The following is a 13,881-nucleotide window of genomic DNA, read 5'->3' as shown; positions in this document are numbered from 1 at the left end:
AAATCTTCATTTGAAAGCCTGACTCATAGATTCATAGATTATAAGGCCAGAAAAGCCCACAGTGGTCATCTAGTCTGACATCCTGTATAACGCAGGCTATAGAACTTCCCCACACAGGGTCGGCATTCCATCCATTCTTGGGGCGGCAAACCGAGCGGCCTTTTTATTTATTTATTCATTTATTTTGCTTGGGGCGGCAAAAATGGTAGAGCCAGCCCTGTCCACACAATAATTCCTAGAGCAGAGCTTTTAGAAAACCTTCGCAGCACATGTTCTACCTGCACCTGAGATAATAACGGTCAGATTTTCAATAGTATTTAGGAACAAAGAAAGCTAAATTGGCACCTGGTGGGATTTTCAAAAAGTTCCTAGGCACATATTTCCCATTGATAGAGATAGGCACCTTGCATTTTGAACATCTCACTAGATCCCTATCTGAATCTTTAGGTTTCTCAATACCTTTAAAAGGCTGGCCCTTTTGCAACAGCACTACTATTACCACTGTTTGCCACCGATCTAGGGATGGAATAGTTTTAATGAGAAATTGGGCAAACTACTATTGCTGTTATTTGTATTATGGCAGCGCCTGAAGTCCCCAACTGACTCAAGTCTTGTTGTGCTAGGCAGATGCAGAAGCAGAAGACGGTCTCTTCCCCTAAGAATTTATAATCTAAACAGTCAATGGGTGGAAGAAAAGATTATACCTATTTTACAAATGGGAAACAGAGGCACAAAGAACTGAAATGACTAGTCTGAGGCCCTACAGGAATTTGTGGCAGAGCTGGAAATTAAACCCAGATCCCGCGTGTGTAACCACTTTTCCTCTGAAATTAGCCGGTGCTTTTCTAGAAAGATCAGTGGTTCTTAAAGTATCTCCTCCCCATTTACTACCATTTACCCTTTGGTAAGAAACATAACCATTGACCACACACTTATATTTCCCCTATCCATGAAGCATTAACACCCTCCAAGTGACACCATGTGCTCCAGGATGTAAACACACTCAGCACCAGTCATAGTTTTATGGCTTGGGATCTTGCTCTCCCAGATGTGTGCATTTTACTGAGCAATCTTCAGGAAAACAAATGTTACATAACTGCTTAACATATGTCATCGCAGCTGTGGCCAAGTCTCACTTCACAGGATGCCTGGGGACATATTTTGAACTCACTCTCTTCTATCAGTCTGATATTTGTCTACCTTTTACACCCCAGTGTGTGAATGGATGAAAGCAAGGAATAGAATGAAGGAGTAGCTCATGGGCTAAAGCTAGTTCAAGTGGGAATCCTGTTAATTATTTGGTCTTATCAATGCAAGGGGCCCTTTATCCATTTACTAACTTGTTATTATATCAGCCAACTCCAAATAGAGGGAAAGTCCAAGGTAACGAAAAGAGTGGAACATTGGGATGCCCCCATTTTATTTTGGAGCTATGGCAAAAATATTGACACTAGGACTGGAATTTTCAAAAGAACCTATGAGATGTAGGTACTCAACTTTTACTGGAAATCAGTAGAAGCTGAACACTGAACTCTCTTAGGCTTCTTTGAAATTCCCAACCTGGGTGTGACCCACACAAGTTCTTACCCACTTCACCAGCTGTGGGGAGGTAGGGATGTGCTAGCTCTTCAGCTGTCTCCAGCACGGCTTAAACTTCATTCTTGGCCATCTGACTAAAGCTGGTCAGGAATTTTTCAGCAGAATGTTTTTATATTGGAAAATACAGATTCGTCAAAACCATTCACAGAAGTGTAGTGATTTGGATGGAACTTTGATTATGAAGGTTTCTCAGGTCCAGGATGGAATCAACAGAGCCCCACCCCAGAACAGCCAACTCCCTGCTCCAAATCAGGCAGAGCAGGGACTTGAACTTGCATCTCCCATATGCCAGACTAGTACCCTAATAACCAGGCCATTGTAGGTTGGGACTTGCTCCTCTTTTTTAATGAACATTTTTGAAAGGTCTCATTTTCATTCCACTGTGGAACAAAAACTAATTTCAAATCCTCCAATTTTGTTTTAAATCAGAATTCTTCTTCCCCGGCCAGCCCTACATACTTTTCATCCCATGACTGTACTCATACCATTAATCACTGCTGATTCAGGGGTCTCCATATTGGTCTGGATGGCTTCTTTTGTCAGGCCGACCACTCCTATGATTGTGTTGGTCACTGCATCATTTTCACCCGTCACTTCGGAAAACCTCATGAAGTCCTTTACATCTGAAACAATCTGAAAAAAAAAATAGAGGAAAGTTGGTTTTATACTAAAATAAAAAAAGATCTTGGACAAAGTTTTCAGACTTGGGTGCCCAAAGCTAGGCTGCTAAATTCATAATGAGGGTATCTAATAAGGTGGGGGCAATTTTCAAAACTGCTGAACAACGGCAGCTCCATTTCTTACACTTTGACCTAAGATCTCATCTCAAAATAGGGTAGATCCCAATTGATGAAGGGACATCACCTTCCGCTTGTGGTGAGCTTTAATCATCCATACAGGAGACATTTCAACATAATGTTGTCCTGGAACCTCTATGAAACGGGGCTTGTGTCATCCAATTTTATCTCCCCTTTCCTAGTTTGCAGTCATCAGAAAATGTGTGTTTGTCCACTGCCCCAACATTCCCTCCAGGGTTTGAATTGAAACTGCATAGACTGCCTGTTATTGTCCAGTGAAATCCACAATTACCCATTTTTTGATCAGATAAGTTCTTGCAAAATAGGCTACAACTATCCACACCTCTCCAGCAAGGCATTCAGCTGCCACCACAGCTCTAGTCACTCTTGCTAATAGATCAGATCATAGCCTTCCCCTTTAAGGAGTCTCTAGTTGAATAAAAGATAATTACCTGATCGGCGTTTTGACAAAGTATCGGCAGCTTCTCCTCCACTGACTCTAGACCCTTGCAGTTTATTGTTGCAGCTATAGACAGGTAAATTGAATTAGTTTCTTAACTCTCTTTCAGTGTGAGTCGGAATAGACTGGCTTATGTTTATATGCCATCGTTCTCAAATCAGCCATATCAGAAGTGGAGACAGGAGGCCAATTTTCCAGCTGGTTTTAGGCACAGAAATTGCCGAGAAATTGCACACCACCTATATGTGGCAGTCAGGACTGAATGAGGAATTTCCCACTGAATTTTTATTTTGAGTTACACTTTCCCTTCCCGTTGAGAAAAGCTTCTCTATCCCGGTTTACTTACGTTGAGGTTCCAGGGTATTCAGAACTGGCTGTGCACTGCTGACCACAACTTCATTAATGGTCTTCACTCCTTTCTCTGTTCCAGTACACACAGATTTGTTGTATGAGTGTCTCTTTTCGATGGAGATATATTTGGTGGAAACCAAGTGACAGACAGTGCTAACGAAGGATAGGCCACTCGGTTTCTTCAAGACATTACACTGAGGCAAAACAGGAAAAGTCACATCAGCAAAGATTCACTGTCAGGTTAAGAAGCAAACTCAAAACTCTGATGGATCTATCTGGCTTTCCAAAGGTTTAGGATCAGCTCCAGAGCTAGTTTAAATGGCAGCACTTCACTGAAGTCAATGGAGCTACACCATGTACGGTGGTTGTGGATCTGGAGTTGCAGAGGAAATGAAATCCTATCATCTGCTCAAAGAAAATCAGAATCCATGGTCTGCGTCAATACGTCTTTTTAAACTAGGTAATTTGAAAAGCCTAATAAAATCAAACATCTAGTCCTACTTCACATTTCTGAGCAATAAGTACTGTATGTGCATACACTGAGAAGACATTGGGTTTTGGAGGTGGAGGACGGGGGTTTGCAGCAATTTGAGTCCAGGTACAACTTCTACTAGTTCTGTCTTTGAACTCTTTAAACAGAAAATTAGGATGAACCAAAATCAAAAGATTATTTTGCCCCTTGCCCTTTAAGGATGGGGTGGAATATTTAGTTATGACTGGTTTCAGAGTGGTAGCTGTGTTAATCTGTATCAGCAAAAACAACAACGAGTCCTTGAGGCACCTTAGAGACTAACAAATTTATTTGGGCATAAGCTTTCGTGGACTAGAACCCACTTCATCAGCTGCATGGAGTGGAAAATACAGAAGCAGGTATAAATACATGAAAGGATGGTTGTTGCCGTCCCAGGTCTCGTTAGTCTGACCTTACACTTGAGAAATCAACTCCCATCCTTTCATGTATTTATACCTGCTCCTGTATTTTCCACTCCATGCAGCTGATGAAGTGGGTTCTGGCCCACGAAAGCTTATGCCCAAATAAATTTGTTAGTCTCTAAGGTGCCACAAGGACTCCTCCATTGTTTTTAGTTATGACTGTATTTAGTCTTAGTCTAGACCATTTCTAATCTAATCTAGTGTGACTAATTTAGTAACTAACCTTTTTGATTTGGTTTATCATAATTCCCAAACATCTAGGCTGAAACTGTGAAACACTCTGTAGGGTTTGCCTTACTAGGGAAAGTTTTGAATTTACTTCAGACTTAGCTACACCATGGTAGCTAAAGCCAACCTTTTTTTCTTAATATAGATACAGGAGCCTAGTCTAGAAATTGACCAGCTAATATGTTAGAGATGTTGCCCTGCGTCTGCACTAGGAAAATAGCTGAGTTTAGATCACTTAACTAGTATGCATTAGGTTACATGGGTCCAACCTAAACTCAGACCTTTTCTAGTTATTTTTATTCTCCTTTCTTCTCTCACAGAAGATTGGGGAAAGAACTGGTAACTTTTCAGGAAAGAGAGAGGTAGGTGTCTTGGAATAATAGTTAAGGAGTTATTAAAGGTAGTTTATGCATACATAAGGAATTCTGCAAGGTTAATAAATATCTTGTCTAGTCTGTCTTTTGCTGGCATGACAGAGTTAGGAATGCTATACCAGCAAAACCACCCTTATAGATGCAGATAGACTGGGGAGAAAAGCCCTTTGCAAATATAGCTTATTTCTAGGGCTGTCAAGCGATTAAAAAAAATGAATCACGATTAATCGTGTGATTAAAAAAAATTATTGCAATTGTGTTGTTAAACAATAATGGAATACAATTTAAATATTTTGGGATGTTTTCTACATTTTCAAATATATTGATTTCAATTACAACAGAGAATACAAAGTGTATAGTACTCACTTTATATTTTTTATTACAAATATTTGCACTGTAAAACAAAATAAATAGTATTTTTCAATTCACCTCATACAAGTACTGTAATGCAATCTTTGTCATCACAGTTGAACTTACAAATGTAGAATCATGTACAAAAAACAACTGCATTGAAAATAAAACAAATGTAAAACTTTGTCCCACAAGTCCGCTCAGTCCTACTTCAGCCAATCGCTCAGACAAACAAACTTGGATACAATTTGCAGGAGATAATGCTGGCTGCTTCTTGTTTATGTCACCTAAAAACGAGAGTGGGCATTTGCATGGCACTATGGTAGCTGGCATTGCAAGCTATTTATGTCCCAGATGTGCTAAAAATTCATATGTCCCTTCCTCTTCAACCCCAGTTCCATAGGACATGCTTCCACGCTGATGACAGGTTCTGCTCAATAACTATCCAAAGCTGACTGGACGGATGCATGTTCCTTTTCATCATCTGAGTCAGATGCCACCAGCAGAAGGTTGATTTTCCTTTTTGGTGGTTTGGGTTCTGTAGTTTCCACATCTGAGTGTTGCTCTTTTAAGATTTCTGAAAGCATGCACCACACCTCGTCCCTCTCAGATTTTGGAAAGCACTTCTGATTCTTAATCCTTGGGTCAAGTGCTGTAGCTATTTTTAGAAATCTCACATTGGTACCTTCTTTGCATTTTGTCAAATCTGCAGTGAAAGTATTCTTAAAACAAACGTGCTGGGTCATCATCTGAGACTGCTAGAACATGAAATATATGGTAGAATGTGGGTAAAACAGATGAAGATATACAGTTCTCCCCCAAGGAGTCCTATCACAAATTTAATATTTTTAACAAGCATCATCAGCATGAAAGCATGTCCTCTGGAATGCTGGCCAAAGCATGAAGAGGCATATGAATGTTTAGCATATCTGGAACATAAATACTTTGCAACACCAGCTACAGAAGCATTATGCAAACACCTGTTCTCACTTTCAGGTGACATCGTAAATAAGAAGCGGGCAGCAGCATCTCCTGTAAATGTAAACAAATTTGTCTCTTACCAATTGGCAGCATAAGAAGTAGGACTGAGTGGACTTGTAGGCTCTGAAGTTTTACATTGTTTTGTTTAACAGCAGTTATGTAACCCAAGGAAATAAAAAAGTCTATCAGGAAAGTACAACTTGCAAATGTAAGGAGATTATACTACAGTACGTGTAGAAGGTGTATTGAAAAATACTATTTCTTTTATCACTTTTACAGTGCAAGTATTTGTAAGAAAAATGTATATAAAATGAGCACTGTACACATTGTATTTAATAGAAATATATTTGAAAATATAGAAAAACATCCAAAAATATTGAATTGGTATTCTGTTGTTTAAAAAAAACTGCTTAATTGCACTGTTAGAGTTATTGTGTGAGTTAACTGCAATTAATTGTCAGCCCTACTTATTTGCTAAAGTCATAATGATACTGGCAACAAAGTTTTGCTGGAATAAGCTGCATTTCCCTTTCTACTGTAGGCAAGGCATTCATGGTGGCTTTTATAGAACATAGGTATTCCAGAACCACTAGATCAGTTTTCCGCTCTGTAGAAAGCGTAGCTTAGAAAAATGCATCTGGAACAGCTTCTCTCCCATTGATTGAAAGTTTGCACAATGTAGCTGTACTCAAGCACTTGTGCACATTCACGGCAGTAATAGTTGCAGTTGGGGGCCTCCATGTGCTACCCTGCTGCAACTGGGCCCCTTTGTGCTAGTTGCAGTATTTTGAAATCTGGTCATATTCAGTATGATCACAGAGAACACCTATTCCTATTTTACAAGTGGTATCATGGGGCTCTTTTATAAAGGCACAAAACATAGAAATGACTCACAGGAATAACAGGGTGGGAAATAACCTAAGACATAGGTCATTTACCACCTTTCATAGCACCCTCAGGCTTCACGTGGGTTTTAGATTAAAGAACTTTACAAATAAAACTGGGCTGCTCTGCACTATAGAGAGTGTTTAAACATTGCTCTGCAAGACCCAGGTGATAGTAATGTAAGTCTCATTTTCAAAATGTGACTTCAGCACTTGTGATATATATATCACTTGTAAATGAAAGTTGTCTCAGGGAGGTCCTGCAACACTGAGTCAAGCAATGCCTAAATACCCTGAAGCACAAGGGCCCCAATCTTTTGTCTTTCCCAGGGTATGGGCACTGTACCACCTTCATTTGAAATTCAAAAGCTCTTATTTTAATCTCTATTATGTTAAAGTGTGGTTTGCTAGGTATTTCATAGCAGTGATTGCTATCTTTCCCAGCTGACAGGTAGATAGGAGGCTGTGGAAAAAGCTGAATTACTCACCCTTTGATAAGAAGAGCAATGAGGAGTCTGGTAGCACCTTAAAGACTAAGATTTATTTAGGCATAAGCTTTTGTGGGCAAAGAACCCATTTCAGATGCATCTAAAGAAGTTGGTTACATACCCCCAAGTGTATGCCTAAATAAACCTGGTCATCATTAAGGTGCTAAAAGACGCCTCAGTCTGTATCCACAAAAAACCAAACACTGCTACCCATGATGCTTGTCACCCTATGATGTGGATTTAGAGGGTCTACTGCACAGGAGGGCTAAAATTGCATTTATAGACTTTTACAGTTCCAGCTGTAAAGTGTGGATTTATGCAACCTTGATACAGACACCAAGGAATATTCTTGATGTTTGAGATTATATATACACACTGGCCCATTCCCCACAAGAACCAATATTTCATAGGCTGTGATATTTGTGCCCTAGAGCCCCTCTAGGGCCAGCCCTGTTTTAGGATATGCCCCTGGGATTCCTTTGCCTCATTTTCTCCTGGCTCCTGCCCCAGGTAGTGTCTAGCCAACCTGGGCTAGACTGGGGGTAGGAATCTTAAAGTAACAGCAACTTCTGAAAAGCAAACAGTGCAACCTGAAATCCCAAGTACAATTCTACCACAGCCATATGACAGCAACAAAAGTAACTAATTTCTGTTCTAAGTTTAAACCAGAAAGCTTGTTGACAGGTGTGAGTAGTTGATTGAGAACTACTTAGAAATTAAGGCTCTAGATTTGGTTCTATGGTATATGGGGGAAGCGTCCCAGGCTTCTAAGTGTCTACACTAATGTCTGTGGTTGCCACTACTGAGAAACAAGGCTACATCTAGTATGACTAATTGCAGGCACAGATTTCTACTATAGAACTGGAAATCACCTCTTCGAAAGAACAGGTTAGACCTTCATTCAAATGCAGCAACATTTTATTTTGAAGACAGGGATATTAAATGCAAACAAGTAGTATCGGAGCGGAGAAGCGATCTACATTATGGCAGTCACACACCACCTCCAGACATTAGTAGAGATCTTGGCACAGTGCTTACAAGTACCAGCCATTGGTGTCTTTCCTGCAGAAGGAGGCTAGTACACATGTAGTCAGAAGGAAGACAGAATGAATTTGCCTTCCTTAGAAGTGAAGCTTCATGTTTCTAGGTCACAGGTCCTCCTTAGCCTTGGATGCTGTGAGGACTTCAGCTTCCTCAGCCTCATTTTCTTGGTTTTGTGGTTCAATGGAATCTGCAGACACCTTGCCAGATGGGGTGAAGGGTCCCACAACCCAAGACAGAGGAGTATTTGCCATCATGTACGCCATCAGCTCATCTACATATTCCTGGGCCTTGGTCACCATCTCCTGGCTCTGGGTTAGGAGGCTGCTGGACAGATCCTGGAAGGAATGGGCAGTGGAGAAGGAAGCATGAAGCTCTTCCATGTTGTGATACACCTGTTGCACCTTATCCTGAAAGTTGGTGGGGAGACCTTGAATGCTGGATACTAGCATCTGGCAGGCATCCTGCAGCTGCTGGATAATGCTGCGGGACATAGCCAAAGTCTCGGACTCCATCTGTTGGAGAAACAGACGTTTAATCCCAATATTCAAAACACAATAAGGATCATCCAACTTGCTGCTGCCACCACCACCTCAGGTGATGTTGCAAGGAACTAATGGTAGTCATCAAGGTGTTCTGATGGAAAGACTATTGGCGCCAACAAGGTCTGCAATGGGTGTGCCATGCACTCTTCCAGGAGAAATATAAAGAAACCAAGTTGCGCCTTCCCTCTGAGAAGCAACTTGTGACAATGGAGGCTAACACCAGAGGCAACAAGCCATGTAAGCTAGGTCAAAACAGAGCTAAGCCAAGTCAGTTACCAGGTGTGTCACTGGTTGCAAACCCATGATCTACAGTCCGTTTGCAGGCTGTCCTGAGGGTTTAGATTTTTTTCTTTTTAGAGATATTGCTTCTTGGGCAGACCTTGCTGGTGTGACATTACTGTAGGGATGTCTAAGCAAGAAAGCCACCTATTTTTTATTAGGCTCAAAGGGGACAACTTTTTGTAATAAAACCAAGATCACCTGAATTTATCAGCTACTTATCCAAAGATAAGCCACCCTGCAAGGCTCAGAATAATGGCTAACCTCTCAGATCAGAGCTTCCCCCCCCACCCCCAAATGTACATACCTCTGGTTTTGCCAGATCTTTGATCTCACTGCCTTTTGTCTGCTTTCTATTCCAGCTCACCCATATGTGATGGAACTTCTCCTGGACTTCTTGAAGAGTAACACCTTGCTTAAGGTATTCAATCTAGAAGTGGATTAAGCAGATTGAGACATTTGCACATCAGTTATTCTGGTTCCATGGTTTATGACATGCCTTCACCCCACAGAGTGGAATGCTCAATGCATCGGAGTAGAAGGGTCTAGTTACATAACACAACCATGAATGAGGTCTATGCCTCATTCTACACTGGTAGAATTCGAGGTGTTCCCTGCCCTGAAGGGCATCAGTTTTAAGAGATAGTGGAGTTCCTACCAGTCCCATGGTTTGATGAAGCTGGGAAAGAGCCTCTCTGATGCTCTGACTGGTATCTCTCATCTTGTTTAGGGAATAGCGGTAGGCACGTTGGCGAAGTTTGGTCGACAGGGAACCTAAACGCACGAAGTAGCTCCGACGCTCTTGTGGTTGTGCTGAAGACACTTCAGCCCCTTCCACAGATTCAGCAAGTTCAGCTAGAGGGAAGAAAGCTCAGGTTGTTCACCCTCTCAGATTGAGAGATTGGTAAAGGAGTACACGTCATACTGATCTGCTAAATCTTAAGCTCCCTTGTAACAAGCTTTTGGCTTAGCACCTATCAGGTAGCACAGAGGTAACTTCAGCCTTAAAACAAAAGCACAACAAAAACCCATGCACCACACAGCCTACTTTGATAGTGAAACTGACTAATGAATAGTCATGCCCATTATTCCTTCTGGTACCACCCTGTCCCCACTTGTTGCTCAAGTCATTTTTATGTGCCCACCAACTAAAAGCGGAGACTGAGGGTTAAGATATGAAAAGGCTGTAGGATGAGCCTGCATTTGGTGACATAAGACTGAGAAGCCTAGAGAGAAGTTGGGCCCAAAGGGAGGATTACCCTAAACTTTTAAAGATAATAGACCTGTCGCTCATTTGTTCTGACCTAGTTCCTCATCTGTCATGGGAAGATAGTGATCCAAGAGCTCTTCAGATTTCTCCAGCACTGCTTCCATTCCACTTATGGCCAATTGGCCCATTCTTGATTCCACAACTGTGCTCATGCTGTCAGTTACCACTGATTTGGTGCTCTTCATACTGTCCTGTACAGCCTCTTTGGTCATATCTACCATTCTGATCATGGTCTCCTTGACATCTGTCAGTCTGGAAGATGCCAACTCCTGTGCTTCAGATGTAACCTAGAGAAGAGTGATCAAGCAAGACATTGTCCAGTAATTCAGGGTGATAATACCCCATTGACCCAGAGATTGAGGTTGGGGAGGGGAATTACCACCTGCTCTGCCCCATAGGTCATAAATCTTCAGGGGGAAGAACTGCATCTTGCTGCTAAGCACCACACCAGAGCTATGTTTAACCACTAGCTCCTGCCTCTTGACCACTTTTAGGATGGAGTGTTCCTCTGCTGGAGGAAGCCTCTCATTATTGGCACCCCTTTCATAAACACATGGCATTGTCATTTTGTCTAGGGAGAGGGTGGTGAAAGTTACCTCATCAGCAGTCTGTTGAGGGATTGGTAGATTATCCTCCACTTTGTCAGGTACTTCAGAAGCACACTCCTCTGCTGTTGTCACTATAGAAAAACCAGAGTTTAATTCCTTAATTGGTCAATGTTGCTACTGCCATATGTACAGAACCTGGCTCACAACTCTAATGAGATCTTTGGTTCTCCAATATGTTCAGGAAGCAATAGTTCTGGGTTGTAGGTGCTGCACATTTACAATTACACCAATTCAAGACCTTCAGGAGGATTTTATTTCCCCCTTCCTTCCCCATGCAAGGTGGTTCCCTCCCTCTCCCCCAAGAGATGAGCTTTCTTTGGTAAAAATTTTCTTAAAAAAAAAAAAAAAAAGTGTCCCCTTCAATAGTTCATAGTTCCAGATTTCCTCCCATGCATCTTAATTCAGTTACCCAATCAAGATTGTTATGACTGGCATCTGAATACTTTCTCTTCCTATCTATACTGACAGAATTGTCTCTTGCCCAAGCATTCTAGGCATTACTTTCCAGGCTCCCTCTCCAAGCGAGAGGTTTTTATGTTCTGAATAAAGTGCAATGATCTCACTCCATAGTCTTACAGCCCTGAAGCTTTTTGATCAAAAGTTTAACATCCCTCTGGAAGGCACCAAGAAGTTTTTGCAATGTCTTGGCTGCGATAAGTCCAACTAACTGTTCTCCTGAAGGAAGCAAGTTAGGGACTGGCTATTGCCAGATGTGAAGACAAGTTTAACAGTTGTAATCCGTTTGCAGTGTTGTTGTAGCCATGTTGGTCCAGAGATTAGACAAGGTGGGTGAGGTAATCTTTTGTTGGACCAACTTCTGGTGGTGACAGACTAGATTCTGAGCCTCTCTAGTTGCAGAATGAGGAGATCTCAGTTTGCAATTAGGTACCTTTCAAAGGGTGTTGCTCCTTCAATGGAAAGAGCTTAGCACTGATCTCACTTCCTGGTTACAGTGAAGGAGGGTGCAGGTTCAGCAATAGTAATTAGTGTAAACAAAGCCCTTCATTAGCCTCTAACAGATGTTAGTTTACATGCATGGGCTACTGTATTATTCCTTTATAGTCACACCACCCCCACTGCCAGCTTCTCCTCCAGTACTGAAGGCATACTGATCTTCATGGACCTGAGTTTTAGAGATGGAAGCTTCCTGACAGGGTGTCAAGATCCTACTGTTGAGAAATTGTACCATACTAACAGAAAGGTCTGCATATATGCTTTACTCACCCTCAGGTTCAAGCTTAGTTACAACTGGCTGTGCACTGCTCACTGCAACACTGGTTATGGACGTCACTCCCTTCTCTGCCAGGTCACAGATGGACCTCACATAGGGATGGCTCTCCTTGGTGGAGGCGTAGGCAGTGGCAGCCAGATCATAGGCAGAGTTGACTAAAGGTAGGCTGGCCACCCTCCTCAAGACATTCTAGTGAGGCAAGGGACAGAACAGTGAGTCAGGAAGGCAATGTTCTATAGTGGAGCTGAACCATTACTTTTTCAAGTGGTTATACCCTTGGATGTGTTAGCCCCCAATCAAAGGATTGTTTAATGGTCAAAAATCTGAAGAGCCAAGAGGCCCAACAGCTGCTTCTGAAGTTAGAGTACTGGATCACAAGGGGAACTAAAGCAAGAAGCATTTTTAAATATTATAAACTAAGCTATTTTGCAGCATCTGGAAGAGCAACTGCCCAAATCTCTAGACATTGAGGTGTGCATATGTTAAGCCTGCTACCAGGTCACAGCCAGCCAGCTTTTGTATTCACATGTTGAACCAGCAATGCTTAAGAGGGAGCACCTACCTCTTGCTCTTCCTCTCCATGCTCTGGGGATGCCATAGTTGTCTCTTTTCCATTAGAAGCCATGGTATAATCGGATATACCTGAAAAGGGCAAGATGACAGGCCTGACGTTACAAGTTGCTTAAGGAAAAGTTACAGCACCCTAAAGACAAGAGTGGTGTTCTACTCTCTCTTTGGAGTAGAAGAAATGGCAAGGCCCTCATCAGATTAACAAAGAATATTTAGAGGAATAGTGAGCTAAATACATGGTCACTGCTTTTTCTTTTCTTTTTTTTAAAGAAAAAAAAAAAGAAGAAATATTTCAGTTCTACTACAACTAATTTAATAGTTTTAACTACAGGGAAAAAAGTTAAGAATGTGATCCTGTCTCACCAGCTAAGAGACTTAAGGCCAGTGAGCATTAAGTTCCCCAGACTCAGCTTCCCCAATCCTGTCCTACCCACAGCTTCTTAATACAGACATTTACACATCTAAACATTTCTTAGTAGCATAACTGTAAAGCCCTGACCAAGAAATTGTATAAACAACAACAAAAAAAAGACTAAAAAGCCTCACCACCAAGTCCCACTCCTTTGAGTGCCAGCCCCAAGCCAACCCACTAACCTTTCTCAGTACTCCAAACACTGCTTTACTCCACTCACCCACTGGTCAGATTTTATACATCCCCGGTGATGTAATTGTGAGGGGAGGGAGTGAAATACTCAGGACTGACAGTTCAGGGAATCAGTGAAAAGAAGGCTTTGCTAACCAATAGGAGAATGCAAATCCTTTGGGGACTGAAAAGACTGGGAGTGAGTTATTCCCCAAATGTGATTACAATTAAGCCCACTGGGTCGTTGCTGTCATCCAGGTGAACTCACTTGGAGTCCACAGCCTGCCTAGAAACAGTTGCTAGTTAGG

General features: G+C 41.8%; 1 protein-coding gene across 1 annotated transcript; it reads right to left on the bottom strand.

The window, feature by feature from the left end:
• Window positions 1-8,384: 8,384 nt before the first annotated feature.
• On the bottom strand, window positions 8,385-13,069 carry LOC128830460 (perilipin-3-like). Its single transcript, XM_054016290.1, has 7 exons — window positions 12,983-13,069; window positions 12,414-12,609; window positions 11,178-11,260; window positions 10,616-10,868; window positions 9,970-10,166; window positions 9,619-9,741; window positions 8,385-9,002 (listed from the first exon to the last, which is right to left on the bottom strand). Exons 1-7 carry the CDS (start codon window positions 13,043-13,045, stop codon window positions 8,595-8,597), a joined length of 1,323 nt encoding a protein of 440 aa, XP_053872265.1. The 5' UTR covers window positions 13,046-13,069; the 3' UTR covers window positions 8,385-8,594.
• Window positions 13,070-13,881: the final 812 nt, after the last annotated feature.

This window comes from Malaclemys terrapin, chromosome 1 (assembly GCF_027887155.1).
Source record: "Malaclemys terrapin pileata isolate rMalTer1 chromosome 1, rMalTer1.hap1, whole genome shotgun sequence".
Classification (NCBI taxonomy): domain Eukaryota; kingdom Metazoa; phylum Chordata; order Testudines; family Emydidae; genus Malaclemys; species Malaclemys terrapin.
Note: the sequence above shows the minus strand (reverse complement) of the source record. Positions and strands in the feature narration are given on the sequence as shown.

Bases quoted from the DNA above. Each gene is read 5' to 3' on its own strand.
- LOC128830460 (XM_054016290.1), bottom strand. From the start codon at position 13,045: ATGGCTTCTAATGGAAAAGAGACAACTATGGCATCCCCAGAGCATGGA. The intron at 10,167-10,615 runs GTCAGAACAAAT...TCTTCCCTCTAG, and splicing joins CATGACAGATGAGGAACTAG to CTGAACTTGCTGAATCTGTG. The intron at 9,742-9,969 runs GTAGGAACTCCA...ATCCACTTCTAG, and splicing joins TTCATCAAACCATGGGACTG to ATTGAATACCTTAAGCAAGG.